This window comes from Cyprinus carpio, chromosome A2 (genome assembly GCF_018340385.1).
Source record: "Cyprinus carpio isolate SPL01 chromosome A2, ASM1834038v1, whole genome shotgun sequence".
Taxonomy (NCBI): domain Eukaryota; kingdom Metazoa; phylum Chordata; class Actinopteri; order Cypriniformes; family Cyprinidae; genus Cyprinus; species Cyprinus carpio.
The window spans coordinates 18,812,215-18,832,355 of NC_056573.1; the positions used below are offsets into that span (position 1 = coordinate 18,812,215).

Below are 20,141 nucleotides of genomic sequence, written 5' to 3' on the forward strand. Positions count from 1 at the left end.
CATAATGCATGCACAGAGTTTGCAAGTATGACATGAATTTTAGGATTACAATATTCCGTGTAGCTGTTACTTTCTATGACTTTATCTATGTTGGATGTAAAATTTAAATATGTAATGTTATAATTAGGGGTGTGCCCGAAGCCGAATACTTTATTCGGAATGGCACGGATAATGGCTTCAGAAACTGACAAGGAATAATTCTGCCTGAATATTCGGCTGAGGCTGGCACAGTCTGGTGTTTGCTAGATAACAGCTGAGCCTGGGGATCAGCGCAATATTATACACAGACCTCTAAAATCACGCAATAGAGTGTGAAGTGAATGAATGTAAACTTTATGAATGAAAAGAGCGCAAATCAAACACCGCATTGCTGTTGCCTCTCTGTGTGTCTCTCAGAAATCAGAGCTTTGCAAGAGTAATATTACCTATAATAATACATCATAAACTTTTTATTATTTGTATATATTTAAAAGGCAATGATTTAAACCTTAGGCTACGATATGAAATGAATAAATGTAATAAGCACAGCGTGCTCACCAATCAAACAGCCGCGTTGCGCACCCCAGTCTCTCAAAAACCAAACCAGTTTTCTCTCAAGAATAGGCTAATAATCAACTTAGATACAGATACATTTTCTACTTGGCCTACATGTTTGCATCTTTATCTTTTGCTGGTTTGCATGGCAAATGCACATTTGTTTAGTGTAGTTCAAAAAAAGACTCAAACTTAAAGAGTTCTGCTTAATGAAAATGTGCGCATTGAATTTATTCAGTCGAGTTCAAATGATCACTAAACACTTGTCAAGACATCTCTCTGCTTGCATGATAAATATATTTTTAGAAATTAATAATTATTTTAGTTTAACACGGCGTAGGCCTACTTGTTCAGTGATAACTATGAAAAGAAAAAGATAGTCATAACGGTCTTATCAAGTAACTGTACGACGTTCCACCCGGTTTTATCCGGATGCAGATACAAATAATTTTGTGATTGTTACAGATACAAATACAGATACAAATACTGGCTGTTACATGAACATTTAAATAAAGTTTTGACAATTTACATATGTAATTGTTGCATTAGGCTATGAATTAATAAGCGTTTATTGATAAGAACTATTTCATGTATTTTCATTTACAGTAGCATGAACCACGAGTAGTAAATCAACACGAGTATTTTTTAAATAAGAAATCGACTAGCATAAACCAGTAGTCGTGCAACCCCCTAATATATATATATATATATATATATATATATATATATATATATATATATATATATATATATATATATATATATATATATATATATATATATATGTATGAGCAATAGTGTCAATAGTATGAGCAATGGTTGCCAGAGACAAAAGCCAATTATTTAGTTTAGTTGTCATTGTACAAAAACATTTGCAGAATGCAATCAGAACCAGAGAGCTGTGTAATATAGATGTCCTTCTACACTTGCACAAAGAGAATAAATTGTATTAAAGAGTTTGTTTGTTCTTACTCCCTCCGCGGATGTTGATGACCAAACTGCCGTTGATCACAGTGCATCCTCTCAGAGCCTGCGCAGAAGTGACTGAGTCCACTGTCTTCAGCCCCATGCACACTTTGGGACAGAGGCCAGCGCAAGGGGTGCAGTTCAACCTGCGGCACAGAACACAGAGTCACATGTACAGAAAGCCACACAACAAACAAATTCAATGACAGTTCTGTCATTATTTACTCATGTTAATTTTTCTTCAACCACATGATTTATGAATTCCAATAAACACAAAAGCAAATTTTAGATCTGCTTTTTAGATACAACGAAACAGGAGGGTAAGTCAGAATGTCAAGCTCCAAAAAATGATAAAAAGTACCATAAAAGTGGTTCATACAGCATTTGAAGCTATGTAATAGTTACGCTGAGAAACTCATTACACACAAAATATAGTCTGTTACTTAAACGCACCTATAGTATGGCTTCAGAAGACATGGAATATAGTGAAAGAGTCATAAGGAGTAATTTCCTGAAACATTTATGGTGCTTATGCTTTCTGCTGATTGTCAGTATGACTCACCATTTTGTGTTGTTGCAGTATGGACAAAAACAGCTTAGACATTAAACATTTTTAAGTTCCTCAGTAGAATAGTTTATATTAGATGGTTTATAGTAGATAGTTTGAAGTGAACTGAGGGTAAAAAAAAAAAAATCACATTTTCATTTCTGGGTAAGAACAAAAAGTTTTAGGTCAAAGGTGCAAACAAAATAAGTCACGGTTGATTCCTATACACGATGGACAAAAAATAACCAAATTAAAATTTTTCGCAAAAGCAAATGCAATCTATTTTTACAGGAGGTGTTTCACCGGTGCCTGATATTGTTTTGGAGGGCTCTTAAAGCATAAAATGCACATTTCATTAAACTTTTGAACACCCTACCATTCAAAAGTTAAAGAGACAGTTCACCCAAAAATTAGAATTTACCCATGATTCACTCTCAAGCCATCCTAGGCTTCTTAACTTCATAAACCGTAATCTCTAGCTTCCGCTAACTGTTTGACGTGTGTTCCGAGAGAGTGGCGTTCCAGCGGATGATGTAAGACGTAGGGCTTAGAGGATGTGACTGGAGTCAGGGAAAAAAACATGATAAACCGTGAAACAGCCAGAATCCTAAACAAAATAACGTGATACAGATTTTTGGTCAAACCTCCCAGCACTATAAGAAATGTTTCTTGAGGATCAACTCAGCATATTAGAATAATTTCTGAAGAAAAAGTGACATTGAAGACTGGAGTAATGATGCTGAAAATTCAGCTTTGCCATCACAGGAATAAACTACATTTCAAAATACATTAAACAGAAAACAGTTATCTTAAATTGTATTTACTGTAATAAAATTGTAATTAAATTGTAATAAGAAGTTTTCTGTAATTTTGATCAAACAAATGCAGCCCTGGTAAGCATGAAAGACTTTTAAAAAATGTAAAAATCATATCCCATAATGTCTGAACTGAAATTTTTTCCTGTCTGCTGCTCTTCATATCAAACTCTGCATAATTGCTAAAACGCGTTTCCCATTTAAACAAAGAGAATGGACCAAAGAGACTGAAAATCATTTTGAGAATGTGACAAAAACCATTTATGTGAACAATCAGTCGACTGAGGTCAGCACAGCCCTGATCGCTCCAAGCCATCTTTGCAGTTCAGTACTTTCCTATACTTCTTGTTCCTGTTCCATGAATGAGACAAATAGGAAGGATACTGAAAAAAAATGACTTAAACCAGCCTAAGCTGTTTTGCTGGTCTTAGCAGGTCTCTCAGCCTGGTCAGACTTGTCTGGCCCAGTGGTTTTAGGGATTTTGAACATTTTTTCAGACTGGGAGACTAGCTAGACCAGTTTAAACCAGCTATACCACCAACCCAGTTTTTTTCAGGAGCAATGAACAGCTTACCAGATCATATAAACAACATTGAGTCCTTGGTGCTGTTTGAGCATATGAAAAGCATAAAAATCATGTTTCTCAAGTAAATACAAGAGGAAAAATCAAGCGGCTAGTCTATCTATTCCATTTTCAAGTCTGAAGTCTAAACGAGGCATAAAGTGGTCCAGTGACCCAGACACCCTCTCTCTTAAAAAGTCACACTTCATACACGAAAGATTTAGCTTTTATGGGTCCTGACGCACATGTGTAGCATGTGAAGTACCCTTTAAAACACTTGGGGACATGTGCACTAGTATTTGTGCATGTTCATTGAGTGGAGAGCGTACAAGTAGCAGGTTACTTACGTAGTGGAGTTCACAGTGGTGTACCCAGAAGGGCACTCTGGGATGCAGGCGCTGTTGTGGATGACGTATTCGTGGCAGTCACCTTTGCTCTGCTTACACTTGTTGTGAAGTTCCTGGCAAAAGCTGAAGCTGACGCAGCGCCAGCCCTTAAAGGTGTAGAAACCAGGGGGGCACTTGTCAACGCAGACGTTATTGTGCATGTAGTTGCGGCAGGCCACGCATTTGCTTGACGAGTTGGGCTCCAAGCAGCCGCCCAGACACTGGTCGTGGCAGCACTGGTTGTCTTTAGTGCAGGCACGGTGCTTGCATGATGATGGGCACACTGTTGAGAGAGAGAGAAATTATTTTTAGGGAAAGAACAGATGTTTCTCATCCACAGTGACTTCTATTCATATAGAGGGGGGGTGTGGCTTATTGCAAAAAACAGGATACCACAACTTAACCATTCATTTCTATAGGGATAATCAAAAGAAATATACACATACATACATACATACATACATACAAGTGCAAAAAAAAAAAAAAGTATTCTTGTGACAAATGAATAAAATATGCTAAAGTAAGACTGCTTTAAATGAAATATTACGGGAAATATAGATTATTATCAGCAATAATAATAATAATAATAACAATAATAAATTATGTTGATAAAATAACAACAGACACAATACCCAATGATCAGGTATTTAATTTAATTTCACTTCTTTTTTTTCAGAAATGTACTCAATATAAAATATGCATATAAATATATTGTGTAATTCAGCAGGCTCAAGCAATATTCCAATTTTACAACGTAATACTGGACAGCATCTGTGGTCTGTTTTAGATTACCACATGAAATAATGTTGATGTCAGTTTGTATAAAGAACAGAAAACATATTTACACGGAACATTTGCAGGCAAAGTACAGATTCTTTAAAAGCCAAATCTTCAAACTATGTCAAACACTTTTTTCCAAAAAGTGTAAATACTGTGGCATTATCAACACATTATTCTGGTTGTTCAAACCCCGACTGGCTTGACACTGGCATAACTTATGCCATGAGTTTGAAGCGGGACATTCTGTTTGTCCAACAAATGGAAGATGGGGAAGTGTTTGAAAAAGCTGATAGAAAAGTAAATCAAAATGATTTATTTTTGCAACTTGATAGTTGGAATAAGTGTATACTTTAGAAACTGTGCTGAGTGTTGGTGAAACTTGATAGACTTCCAATGTAAATGCAAAACTGTGTTTAATTTTTCCTGTTTTTTTAACTGTTTAATTGACATATGCTGTCAATACCAAACTTGTAATATACCTTTAAGTGTTTCCTCAGTAACTCTACAGTCATGTCCTATCTTGCTGGAACGCCACGTTACAATTGTAATAATTAAAACAATAACAAAATGGCCTCACTCTGATAAGTGGCTTCTAAAATGGTGTAACTGCATTCCTCTGCCTTTTATGTGCTCTATCTTTCTGTCATACACACACACAAAAAAACCTATAAACACACACTACACACAGCAGCACACTGCTGCCAGTTGTTTGACCAGAGTCATGTTGTAAGTCCTCCTCTCCCACTGAAGTCAGTGTTTACATATTTCTTCACCCCCACCAAAACGGCGGATGTGAAAGAGCCCATGTGTGGCACAGGAGAAGGAAAGAAAGATAGGAAAAACCCCAAAGCTAAATCTCAAGGGTCATAGAGGTCCATGCAGAGATGCAGACGTGCCGCGACCCTACCACCCACCTTGACCCGTGTGAGCCCCTCTTCACACTGGACATGGCGGGACCGAGGCGGCGCCCTCGCCACGGTCCCGCGGTGGACGTTACCACAAAAGCATTAGTGGCGTGCCCTAATGCTATTATTTCCTGTTACTCTCACTGTCGTTTAGAGATGAAGACTGCCATCTAGTGGTCTGGATGTAATCTTAAAACGAAACAACTGCCATGAATCTTGTATGATTTTTTTTTTAAAATATCGATATTCCGTTTTTGAGAATCGATACAGTATCGCCAAACAAAATATCACGATACTCAAGTGTATCGATATTTTCTTACACCCCTACACAGTAAGAGATGCGAAAACAGTGATTAAAAGTGAAAGATAATAAAATAAACCTGCGAAATTAGAGAGTTAGACTGTGAAGATTTAGGAAAAGAAACAATGCCTATATGTTATTGAATTTGTGGAAATTCGTGACCAACCCTCAAACCAAAACCAAGCCACATAAATGAAGACTCGAACGGCATCCAGAGGCATGGTCGCGATCTAACATTTTCCAGTTGACCTATTCCTCTAATAAACAAAGCTTTTATACCACAGTTGTCATAATCAGAGCTTATAATTTGTAAATAAATAATTGCTGGATTCAAAACGGCAATTAATAGGCTCTGTGACCGACACTGACAATACGTTTTCCCGGAGCATTCAATGATGTCACTAAACGGTGATGCCACAACAAGCATTGTTCACAAGTTTCTGCATGGACCTAACTAACTTTTTATTTTTTTTTTAATATCTCAGCTGTTTCGATCGTGCCGGAGCCTGGCACACACGTATTCCAGCAATTCAAACTTACATCGAAGTCTGTTCATTATCAAAATAAAATAGTCAACGAAAAATTTAAAAGGTTACACTGGTCAGTTTAAATAGACCGTATAACAGGTAACTCTGCTGTTATGCCAAGGACGTTTTGCTCATATGAAGAGGATGATCTTTTCCATCTATATGCGAATGCATGTAAAGTACAAGCCTAGTTTACATTATAAATAATAGTTTAACATGAGCAATAACCTCCAAATAAATCTAGCCAAACCTGCGCTCGCTCGTCCTCGTACTGTATGCACGCTCTCTTCATTTTATCAAATGATCATAATCACATCTATTCATTTTATAATCCTGCTACTAGCATTTTATTCAGACTTAAATTTAAGTGAGAAAGCGTCTTGTGTGCGTGTGGCTTTTGGACACCCTGTCATGCCGGTGACTGCGTGGCTGCAAAAGAGCATTTTGCAGCATTAAGGTTAACGATTAATCGATTAATTGATTGTTAATTTAAACGACGATCGATCATGGAAATGATTGAAATTTGACATCCCTACTTGTAATACATATGAATGCGCTTGTGTGTGTGTTTAAACATGCACACACAACCTCACAAACACGCACAGATTAGTAGTTGTGAAGTGAGCAGAGTTGCATTGCTGGCTGTGGGATCCTGTATATAAGGGTCACTAGAAAGTAGTTAGAAATGTACTCTTCGTATTCATGGTGGTTTCAAATGGTTTAAAAAAAACTTTCATAAAGTAGTAACTTTTAATGAAACATTTCAAATAAAATTAATGCATTTAAAACTTATTTTTAATTTTTTTTTTTTATTGAAAATAAATGACATTTTAAGCTTCGTTAAACAGAAAACAGTTCACAATATTAATGTATTTTAGATCAAATAAATGCAGCCCTGTGAGTTTAAGAGATTTCTATCAAAAACATTTTAAAAAATTTCACCAATCCCAAACTTCTGAACAGTAGAGTGTGAATTGCAAATTGAATAAATTAAAAAATTAAACAATTAGCATCACATCACTGATCTGGATTTATGATTGTCTCAGCACAACCCTAATGCACACACATACACACATCATTAGAGCGGAGCACAAGAAAAGGACATAATAATGAATTGCATTAAGACACCAAGAGGCTCTCGCGGGTGATGAACACAATCCTGGAGTTTGTTTAGACCATAAAGAAAGGCCAGCAAACACTTCTGCTTCCATGACAACGACAAGACAAGATGAGGGATCAGAAATCTCCAGACCTGCTTTGTGCATAATAATTAAGCATTTAACTGACCTTTAACAACCTCTGACAAGTGTTTGGTGATTAAGGAAAACAAAACTAAGCTTTCAGAAAAGCTTGGAGGCTGATCCAGGATCCAAGATGGCGCCGAGCATGGCGGCCGTGTTGCGAGCTCCGAGTAAACTTTTGTAAAAAAAAAAAAAAGAATTTATATAGTGCTTTGAGGAAATAGAGCATGCTGAAAATACAAGAAAAAAAAGGAATGAAAACAGAGGAAAAGTTGTCATGAACGGTGAGAAAGCTGGCAATATTCCGAGCAGCTAAAATGGATTCATATGCAAGTTCAAAACAGTTCTCAGTTTTTCCACTGAGCTCCATAATACATATTTCAAAATACTGAAAAGGTGTCAAACGGAGCTGCCTTTCACACAAATTACACATTAAGGTATAGAACAAGTCCGGCAAGTGTAAAGCTGTTGTTGTTCACTTCAATGTCAGGTGACACCAGGTCAGCCAACTCAAGAGCAAAACAACATTACCCTCTGTCCCTTATACACGACAATCCAGGGAGGGCCACCTCACCGCCTGCCATGAAAAGTAGGGGAAGCATGTGCATGTGCACATGTGACAACAATGGAGGCGCTAAGTTGAAAAAACAAGCAAGTCACAAAGATTGTGTCAATTGAAAGCACATTAAATTAAGAAGAATTATGTACAAAAAACAACTGTGTTGACTTGAATTGGTTTCCATGAAAATTCATTATCATTTATTCTTTGAAAAACCCAACCGCCTCTGCCCCTATTTTCTCTCCCTCCCTCCTTCCCCTCGCTCTCCCACTGAACATGGATATGAGCAAATAGACCCATGGTGTGCACGGTGACTCCTGATCCAGAGAGTCCAGTCCATTTAACAGTCCCCACAGCAGATCCACCCTCAACCTTAACCAATGTGTTTGCTGGCTATAGAAGGTAGCCATTCAATGGCCTGTACTGTATGTGAGGCAGAGCCACCATGTGTATTAACCCTTTATTGCTCACTTGTCCGCAACCTTGGGCAGAAAGACAAGGGGAGTGGCAAACACTGCTACAACAGTTGGAAAAACTTGTTCTTCTGTTCTGGAAAGATGTCAGCTCCTCCCTGCATTCCCCCTAAAGAGCCGGAGCATGCTGGGAACTCCTGCATGTTTGATACCTTAAATAGTGTGGCTTATTGAGGAGAAGTGTGCTGTTACTTTGCCAAGTCATCCGACTTACAATACAATACAACCAGAACAGCCTAGCATTAGGGGCGTAATGGTTCAGATTGCTCACGGTTCGGTTCGGTTCATGGTTTTAGGGTCACAGTTCGGTATGGTTCGGTTCAGTATGTGCTATGTTCAGGGAAAAAATGGTTAAATAAAAATAAAGAAAATAATAACAAATAATCTAACTAAATACAACAGCACAAATAAATACAATAGAGCAAAGATACAAATAAAATAAACAAGGTTTTTCAGGTGTTTAACTAATTTTCAAGCACAGAAATGTAAAATTAAACAAAGGTAAAATAACAGTAACATTATTTCACTGTAGAAATGAAAAACCAATCTTTGTTGAAGTTACAAAAGCTATTCAATCAAGAAAAGTGAGTGATTTCCTTGTCTTTTGTTGTTTAACATTAAAAACACAGACAGGAGGAATAGACTGCTGTTCCTTTAAGACATACTTGACAGATCCAGTATACTGATAAACATGCGTTCTCTTTCTCTACTGTTTACGTTCACTTAAGACATGACCAACAATGTTTGCAAGGATACTCACAAAGACGGGCATGCTGGCATATTTTTTTTTGTGTTAGTGTTTCAGTTCAAACGCAAGTCTTGAAAGAGAAATCAATATTTGCGAGGCATGTGCTGTCTGACGAGGCTCTCCGCGTGCGCATACACACATACACACACACACACACACACACACACACACACACACACACACACACACACACACACATCTTCAAACAGCACGCAAGAGTTCTCCAGCGCTTATTCTTTGCTTGCATGTTTCAATTGACAAGGCTTTAAAAAAAAGCGTTTGAGTTTAGTTTTTGTTATTTTCAACAAACCATATTCTACATGCATCATCAGATTTGAGATGAGCCGTGGTGTAAGTGGGGTCAACCTCAAGTGGGCCAGGGCTGTGGGGGGCGGGGGCGGACCGCGGTACATACCAAGAGTACTACGATGTGCATCGTGGGTGGTGTATTGCAGTTTTTCAGTTCGATTTGAATATCGTGGCCTAATGGTTAGAGAGTTTGACTCCTACCCCTAAGGTTGTGGGTTCAAGTCTTGGGCAGGCAATACCACGACTGAGGTGCCCTTGAGAAAGGCATGGAACTGCTTCCCGGGTGCCGCAGCATAAATGGCTGCCCACAGCTCCTGGTGTGTGTGTGTTCACTGCTGTGTGTGTGTGTCACTGCTGTGTGTGTGCACTTTGGATGGGTTAAATGCAGAGCACGAATTCTGAGTATGGGTCACCATACTTGGCTGTATGTCATGTCACATTGTCACATTGTCCTGTGGTAGTGCTGCATATAATGAAAAATGATTACACAGCCTATTGTTTTTCTTCTGTTCATTTATTGAAATTTTAATTCTGGAAAACGTTGCCTTTATTAAACTGCTAAAAATTATTGGCACAAATATTGAAAAATATAAATACTGACTATTACTGAAAGACTAAAAAATATGAAAAAATAAAAATAACGCCCTGTCAAGCAAAATAAAAATGTAATTACTTCAATGTTCCTTCTCTCCATGTGCAGATCTAAGTGAGTACAGAGGAAGTCATTCATTGCTCATTAGCTTTCATCCATTCATGTTCTGGGCATCTATCTGCTGGATCTGGGTCACATTTCAACATCGAGGTGGGTGGCCGGCTGCATATGACTCATTTATCAGAAAAAGCAAGCTGTGTTCGAATGCTTAGCGGCAGCGCAATTCAGTTCAGCACTGAAATGCCATCTACACCTGTGTGCAAACACCTGAGATGGGAAGATCAACTTCCATTAAGGATATGCAGTGCATGTGTGTGTGAGAAAGAGGCAGAGAAAGGGAAAAGTGTTAAAGAGACGAGAGGTGTGTGAAAGGAAGCGAGTATTTACCTTTGGCGCCGAGACATAGAATCTGACCCTAGCAAAAGATATGTCCTCGCCGGGCATAGATCACATACAGCTCAGGGTATAAACACACAACTGTACCACAGGAAGGAAAGACTAGAGAGTTCAGCTATTGTTTTTATGACAGCCGACATCTGACACGTCGGCAAGTGACAAACACTCTCACAATCTGCTCTGTCACCGCAAATACACAGTAATTCACACTTAGACACATTATAGTATGTAATTAGCACCCGAGACGTTTGCCTTGTGTAAGAGCTGTTTTATGCCTTTACGAAGAAACAATAAATTTGGTTAGAAAATGTAGGGTAACCATGACCCAAATTGTCCTACACAAGCTGTGCATATATACATCAATGACAAGATTAAAGCAAGACAAACAAGACACCTTAACAACTGCAAAAGGAAAAACAAACAAGCTATCTCGTCAAATTATGTCTTTAAACTGGATCAAAGGCCGAAAGATACAGATTCTCCTCAGAGAAGGCAAAATATTCAGTACTAAGGCCAAAACAATCACACGCCAAACCTTCATGTGTATTCAGTGGCATGTCTTTTCTTATTAACATCATGCACATAACACAGACAGCACTGTTTATGAAATTCAACTCTGCTTTGTGCACTTGTCAGAAAATTTTCAAGGTTCATATCTTGAAGACCTCACTACAGTAAGGGGGCCCTTTTAATTTAACAGATGAGTGAAAGGATTTCTTGGAAAGAGCATGGTAGATCCAACGGCAATATCCTGGCAAGCTGCTTTTGACAGAAGAAGCCAACAGCTGTGGGAGTGGAGCAAGAACATTATTTTGAAAAGTTTGAAATCTGAAAACATAATTTAACTTTAACTCAGAGCTTACATGCATTAGTTTTCTCTTTGTCACTCACAGCTAGTGGTCGACTGATATATCGGCCGATATTTGGCATTTTGCAAATATCGGCATCGGCATCGGCATCTACGTGCCTGAAGCGGTCGAATGAGGCATCTATACATATCTATGGTTGTACCTGCATGAATGGTCATGTGACATGCGTATTCGGTTGTGGAGTATGGATGGAGATCGTTTCTGAAATGCAGTGAAAACGCCCGTGTAGACGAGGAACGTTTTCATTTTAAAAGCAGTTTTAAAACAAAAACGCACTAGTGTAAACTAGCCTAACTTTAGTTGAAAAATTCTGTTTATGAAATTGAGTTTGTACTTATTTGTCCTGCACTACGTACTGATATGTCTGTCCTGGCTAACGTTGATTTAAGGGAAGTTCTGCATCTTTTGTGCGCTCAGGTTCATCATTTCAAAGCGTCTACACCGCTGCGAGATGAAAACAACTCAACTTTTCAGAGTGCCACAAGCTCACTGTGCATCATGTGACAAGAACCAACCAATCAGCTTCACCCTTTCTGTAACAACAGTGAAAACTCAGCCCAGATGTAGGAACAGCTGATCATAGGTGTACAGGGATACCAATTTTTTAATTAATCTAGTAGCAGAGCTACAGCAAGCGATTTTTGGAACTGGGAATTAATTTATTCTTAGCTAAAACTTCGGCGTTTTAGCGGAGAGCACAGCTCATTGCTGCTTAGCAATGGCAGGTGCCACAGGAGTGCAAACTCCAGAGAGCTTTGGAAAGTAAGAGAAAGCTGCACGGCTGGCATTTTCCAAGCATTTTTAGACACAACAAGTGAACGGCCCTTAAATGAATGCTTAAAAGTGCAGCAATCGATTTCTGAGGAACGTTGTAGATATCTGAAATCATTGAAACAAACACGCCCCTACCCAAAAGGATCACACCCCAATCCTGATAGCTCCGCCCCCAAATTCACGAATATGTTATGCAACACAGGTAACTCCCCCATCATGAGTGGCCAAGCCCCTTACTGGTGATTGACTACAAGTGTGTTTTAGTGCATGGTCCAATGCACTTTCAATAGCATTTCTCTGAAACCACTGACTGCACCGTTAAAGTACAATGATCGTAATGAAAGGGAAGCACATTGCATGTATATGACCTGTCTGTCAGTGGCAAATTTGATGCTTGTTTTAAATGGAACGTTTACATAGACTATAGGTTTTTAAATGTGTAGGGGTTTGTTATATATACAGTCAAAAAAGTAAATGTTGTCATAGAATTTTACTGTTGATGTAACTGAACAAACACTTCGGCTGTTAAATAGCCACGCAGGCATGGTCATCAGCCAATTTCAGATAATCACATTAAAAGGTGATTAATGGGCCTTGCCCGATACAGCAGCACTGTCAAGCCTGATACGTCAAGCCAAAGAAACAACAGACGCAGGATGACTCTCAAACACAGGCAAGAATGCAACATTAGATCTTTGTTCAACAGGTTAAGATTGATGACCCTCATAGCGTCTTCCCATCTATTTCTGTCCATTTTTTTTCTTTGGATAATTCCTGTCAGATCTGTGCTTGTGTGATTCATCATTAGGAATATCTTATTTTCCTCGCTGAACTGCAGAGTGGTAACCTGCACACAGATACCTGAACACACAGCTCAAACTACACCTCACATGTGAAGACAAGACTAATTCTTTACTTATGGGCCTCTCTGCCTTAGCAACTTGAGACCAATGAACACCTCCTGTCCAAACAATGCATAATTCCAGAGTAAGGCGTTGTTTTATCATAAACTAGCGGGAAGTTCTGTACTTCTTCAACTGTAATATTTCCCAGGCTGTCAGAGAGTCATTTAAATGCTTCATCAAAACAGTGAAAAGTAATTACAGTAAAGTTTGGATGACCCTTTGTAAGTTATGTGTGATCACTGCAAAACAGACTAGTGGTCTACTACATATGCACCTGCATTCAGAGGCCTTCATTTATTCCAACATTTTTTGGTTATGAAGTTACTTCAGAGTGGATTCATTTGATTTTATTTCCCTTCAATCATTACCCAGTGCCGCATAAAGATTCGCATAAAAACATTTTATCAGTTCACCTAAAAATTAAAATCATGAAGGTGATTAAATAGTAACAGAAATTATTTTTTTTCAGTGAACTATGAAAACTGAAAAACTGGGAACCCTCCCTCACATTAGATTTCAGACAATTTACTTCAAAAAAATAATCTCAATTTCTTTCTCAAAGACTTGAGTAATGTGCTTGTTGTAAATCCACTGTGCTGTATTTAGAAAAGCACATGCCTACAGGAGGTGTCACAGTTCATGACAGGGCAAAACCAAGCCATGAACTCTCCGTAGAAGCCGGAGGCTTTCTCACCTTTGAAAAGAATATAAAATGAACATTGAAGACTCAGAGGCACAAAGTCAGAGAGGTGATGAAGCCCCCGTTGGCCCCTCAGAACTGCTGAGTAACTGTGCAGAGCTAGAAAAACATCTTAGGAGGACAACCATGTCTTTAAGCAAGGACTGAGAAACTAGCTCAGCATCACACAGCTTTACACATAGAGAGGAGATTTATTAAGACAGCAACTCGAAGTACACAGCCAAACAATGCTCAAGTCTCTGAATGCCCTTGATAACCTTGTTGTTGTGAGCTTCACAATTAAACCAAATAAAAATATCCATTACAATCATGAATGAAACCTATGGTTGCATTTTCCAAAAATGCACAAAAAGCACATACTACTTTGGTGATGTTTTGTACATACTCAATATACTTATGATACTGCAGACATTCTCACATATACTCACATATCCAATATCCAAGACCCCTTCTAATACACAGGATTTGAATTTGCGCTTTAATATTGAGATCTCTCTTAATTAATTTCCTTACTTTTAGTCTTACATATTTAGTGTTATGTTTTTAAAAAGTGTGCACACTTATGAAATCACCAAGAAACAATACAACATCCAGGCACATTTGACACTGTTTTCAACATACTGTAATTTGGAACATACTAATCTCAATTTCATGTACTATATAGCAGGGTTATTCAAATCTTGCCCTAGAGGGCCAATGCGGTGCAGAGTTTGGCTCCAACCCTGATCAAAGTCACCTGCCTGTGATTTTCTAATGATCCCAAAAACATTGATTAGCATGCTCAGGTGTGTTTGACTAGTTGGGTTGGAGCCAAACTCTGCTATATAGTATAGATAGTATGCAAGCAGATACTAAGCCTACTACAAAAAAGGACACTATACTTTATAAATATTTCTTTTCATATTATGAGAAGCATACCTGTTGTCCTAAAAAATACATAATGTTTTTCAAATAAATTCCTTGTATGATCTGATATGGCTTCGGAAAAAAATAAAAAAAAATAAACAGATTTTATAGTATTCTATACTGTAATAAATGCTATTTCAATTATAGGGCCCTATAAAATCTATTTCATTTTTTCCCAAATTCCATTTAATTTTTTTCCAAATTCCGTTTTTTTCCATTTTACTTTTTCTGCTCCTTTTTAATGGTTAAATTCAATTTTATTAATAAAAATGTCTAATTAATCAAAATCATAAAACGTATACTTTTCACATCAATTTATTAAAAGTTTAACAAAAATGACATGTTTAGGGCACTATGAAATGTTTTTTTTTCTTCATCATATGTTTTGTTACCTAATTCTGTGTTTTAGCATGTCTAATTATTAAAATGCATAAAAACATTTTTTCTTAAAATAGCCTTATGAAATGTTTTCTTTCCCCCTCAGAAATTCTGTTGTGTATTTACATTTTTCTGGTTATCAAATGAAAGCATAAAACATTAATTTAATTAATCTTTTAATTATTGAAAATTAAGCAAACTTCATTTTTTGGTAAACAAAAGGATTTACTATTAAAATTGAAACATGAAACAAATGTTGTGTGATTATTCATTAAAAGTAATGTTTGTTTCTTTTTAGTAGTAGTAGTAGTAGTAGTAGTAGTAGTAGTAGTAGTAGTAGGCTATGTACATTCTGCTGAACAATAGTAATACATTTCTGGCAAATACTTGCCTTTAAATTAAACCGGACTTCACCACGAGCGTCACCCGCGCTTCCATATGTGTGTAATAAACGAAACCGCGCTTCTGTGCCATTCATTAACAGAGTCGCGCAGAACATGCAGTATTCATATTTAAATCTACTTTTCCAGCATAATATTTACAGATATTAGTCCATATCGCGATTTGATTTAAATGTAATGACCTACTTTTAATTAATTCATTCAAAATTTGACAAATTCTGTGACATTCCGCGTTAAACTGTAAATTCCATTTTTATGACTGGATTCCGTGATTCCGTCTGCGTTTCCACATCGCGGAAATCATAGGACCCTACAATTAGCATTGCAATATAATAAGACATTATTCTTATGAAAATACCTGAGATTGCTTGAAGAACACAGTTAAACTTTATATTGCAGCAGTCGTGTGTTTATTGTCTTCATTTGTGATCAGTCAAAGCATTACCATCTTTCTCATGTTCAGTGACAGCAACACCTGGATGCCATTGTCCATATTAGGAATTTCCTGCACCGTTATAAGTTATATTAGTTCCGAGAGACATACTTAAACTATTTGTGCAAGTGCACCCTCCGGCTTCCAGTATGAATGAAACAGACCTTACAAGTGTTTAAAGCACTCATAATGCTCACACCACCTTACTCTGGGTAAAAACAAGAAAAAAATAAAATAAAATTACCCTGCTATTTTTCAGGGTATTGTATTGTATCCAAGTTAGAAATTCTAGTACTGTGACAACACTACTCTAAACAAACTGATTAATCGTCAAAGCCATTTTAGACTGCGCTGGTAATTTGCCATCTTATAAAGCTGCATTAAGAGCTTTCTGTGCAGCCACTAAAAATACCAAAAAGAAGTCTAGTGGTTAACATTCAAAACCCCAAGTCCATGAAAATGTTTATGTGGTAGTTTTATTTCAAAGCATCATAACTGGATGCTACTTGCTGAATTAAGTATAATGACAATATATGCAGTGAGGTCACTTGACAATGAAAATAAACACCTCATTCACCTAATAATTCCTAAATAGGCAAGTGGAAGAAGCCATTTAGAACATCAGGACATTTCAAAAGATAAATGTCACAAACAAATTGCCATTCACGCTTGGATCAAAAAACTAAATTATCGTATACTAAGTGTAACTGCGTCAGAGAGTGCACATTTGGCTCAATGGCTGGCAGTCAGTCAGTTCTCTTGGCCTTATCATGTGCATTTGGGTCCTTGTAACCAGTTTATCCCGACAGGATGCGGTTTTAATGTGTGCTTACACATTCATTGAGTGCATTGAAGAGGATGAGTGTGGCCAAAAGGCCATGCCAGAGTTCTGCAGGCAGTCTAATGCGTCAGAGATATGCGCTCATTCTACGACTAGATGAGGACTGTGAGAAGACGACAGAGTAATGAGATGCTACAAGGACAGCTATTAATTAGTCTTTGTGTTTTGGGGTTAATCATGGTTTCAGAGAGGTGACAGCACTATGTGACACACTGCAGGCGGTAAAACAGTGACTACTAGCAGTAGAGCAGAAACAGATGCTGTAAACACTTTCATTAGGCAGCCAGCCACCTGTAATGGAGGAAAAACACTCCAACATCACGACTGCACTTGCTCACGTTTTGTTTTTCATTGCCACCAGATTGAGTATTGCAATGACAGACAAGATATCTAAATTAGACATGATGATCCAGGATCACAAACAGTGCCGCATCAACCGCACTAATGTGTTGATGAATGACACAGGGACATCATATAAATAAAAACATGTATGCAGGAAATTTGTTCCTCTTGCATTGTTACATTAATTTATTAAGACTGTAATAAACATGAAATTAAGTAAAATGAAAATCTCAAAGGGATGGTTCATCCAAAAATGAAAATTGTCATCATTTCATCATTATAAGCCTCTATGACTTTTTCTTCTGTGAAGCTTAAAAGAAGATAAAATGTCCCGGTGTGTTTCTGTCCATACAATGCAAGTCAATACATAGTTATTTTAGTAGCACTGAGACACTATTTTAGATTTTTTTTTTTTATCTTTTGAATTATTATTACTCATTAATTCAGTTAATTTAGTATACTGTAATACTAAATTTAAATGAAATGCTGAACATAAGTTTAATACACAAGTTTGTTTTATTTTGTTTCAGTTCATGTTTATTTTATTTCAAATAACAATTTTTTTTTTATGGTTTTAGATTTAGTTAAGTATAATAACCCTGTGTCGATGGGGTCCAATGTTGTTTTAAACCCCAGTGTTCTTTAAAATGACTTGTTTTGTACTCTGCAGATGAAAGAAAGTCATACAGGTTTGGAATGACAAGGGTAAGTAAATGATGACAGAATGTGAATTTTTGGGAGAACTATCCCTTTTAATGACTGTATGCAAGACATCTACCTCCTTCTCTCTCTCTCTCTTCTAACAGCAGAGAGGAATGTCAGATCAACTTTGACTACCACACCCCAAACTGAAGCTTATGGATCAGTCTGGACAAAACACCCCTAAGGCTACTGAAACAACAGCACCATCTCCTTCTTGGTCTGTACCACATTAACGTGTTTTGGGTGGATCTGCAAAGTTACTTAACCAATATGTACACACTTAAAACTGCCAAGGAAAAGATACTGACACTATTGGAAACATCTGAACTTCTTAAGCATATTCCAATTCTTCTGAAGTCATACGATATCTTTGTGTGAAAACAGACCAAATTAATTATTAATTCATTACTTGACTTAATTCATTTGTTTCAATCCACTGAAAATCTTGGCATCCATTCTAGTCTCCTTGGATCATTAATAAGAGTTCATGAGAGACGTAGTGATTTCCATCTGAAAAACAAATAATTCCTTTGAAATTAATCTATTCAATTAATCAGCTGATACAGTGCACATGAATCAGACATGAAGCAATCGGACAGATGAGTCAACTCATTGACTCTATGATCTGGTCACAGTAGTCAACAGCTCACTGAAAGGAAAGATTTGCAATAAATAATGACTTACAGATGGTTCTGTTTCTCACACAAAGTTGGACTTGGAAGTATCTAGTAAGCATTTTTTAGCTGAGGTAGTAGCAGTTGCTTTTCCTACACAATCAGCATGAAGAAAGTGTGCAGATTCCATGTGGGCCTAATAATATCTAGCATAAACTGAGTGGTTAGAAACATAGAATTAAAAAACCCACTCTAACTGATTATCCATTGTGAAAATGTCATGAATTATAGAGACATGGAGGCAGAGACAGGCAGCATGACCTTTAAAGACTTGTGATAGGGAGCTAATGGGAAAGAAGAGGCAAAGATCTAAAAAAAAAAAAAAAAACGAAAAAAAAGAATCACAGAAATAAATAAAATAAAATATTATTTTGGCATCACTCAATGAACTAGTCAGTTGAGAAATGTGCTACAACACCTTTGTATTTAAAGTATTAGTTCACACACTCAATCTGTCATCATTCACTCACCCTCGAGTTGTTCCAAAAGTTTTTTCTTCTGCTGAACACAAAAGAAGATATTTTGAAAAATGTGTGTAACCAAACAGCTGATGGTCCCCACTGATTCCGTAGTATTCTTCCATATTATGGAAGTCAATGGATTCTCATCAACTGTTTGGTTACCCATATTCAAAATATCTTCAGACAGATAAACAGATTTGGAACAACTTGAGGATGAATAAATGAGGACAGAATTTTCATTTTTGGTTGAACTATCCCTTTAACCTCCTGATGAACTGACAAAACCTAAGATAATGAAATTGAAATTTCAGCCAACTGCAAGCAGTATTTTGACAGTATGCAGACAGTGTAGAAATACCTCTCTCTGCAGGCTTTGAACTCTTGAATTCCAGTAGATATAGTTACCACATTTATTGTGGAAAAAGGATTATAACAAGATGGCAAATACTTTAGTTATAAATTTTCCAAGCACAAGCTCATACGTAGGACCGCACAAAACAAAAACACTGCCAACTTCTAAGATAAAATAAGACAAATCTTGTTCTGTATTTCATGCTTTTGTGCTCCACAAATCAAATCTGATTGCCATGATTAAGTTTAAACACTATTCATCAGCATGAAAGCAAATCTGCAGATGTGCAGAACATCTAAAGAGCCTGGCCAGAGACGTTTTCACAGAAGAGCTTTGAGTAAAAACTGTTAAAAACACAGATGAAATGCTTGTCTGCTGAGGTTTAATGAATGCTTCAGATGTCTGGGATTCCAGGAGAAGGGCTTGAGCAGTAAGGCTTTTTACTGAGTTAATACCTTTGGCACTCGATGGGCTTGTCTCAGCCCTAAAGGAGGGGCTCCAATTGAGTACACGGCCTTGGTAATCGGCCCAGTGAGAACTCAAGCATCCAAAAGAGTCAAAAAAGTGTGTGGAAACTTCAAAAAGTTAACCAGATCCAATAAACAGGTTGTTATCAGCCAATTATAATAAATAATCATAGACTTGCAATTTGCAATGATGTATAATTTTTTATTTTAAGTGGATGAAGGATCCCAATCTTTT

The 20,141-nt window shown here is 37.2% G+C and overlaps 1 protein-coding gene across 1 annotated transcript in view; it reads right to left on the minus strand.

Moving 5' to 3' along the window:
* The window catches only part of LOC109101073 (insulin receptor), a 58,131-nt gene that overhangs the window by 14,530 nt on the left and 23,460 nt on the right, over positions 1-20,141 (minus strand). Inside the window, exons 3-4 of the mRNA XM_042776936.1 lie at positions 3,772-4,093; positions 1,507-1,646 (exon numbers count right to left, since the gene is read on the minus strand). Of these exons, the coding sequence (XP_042632870.1) occupies positions 1,507-1,646; positions 3,772-4,093 (462 nt within the window). The remainder of the gene's footprint in view (positions 1-1,506; positions 1,647-3,771; positions 4,094-20,141) is intronic.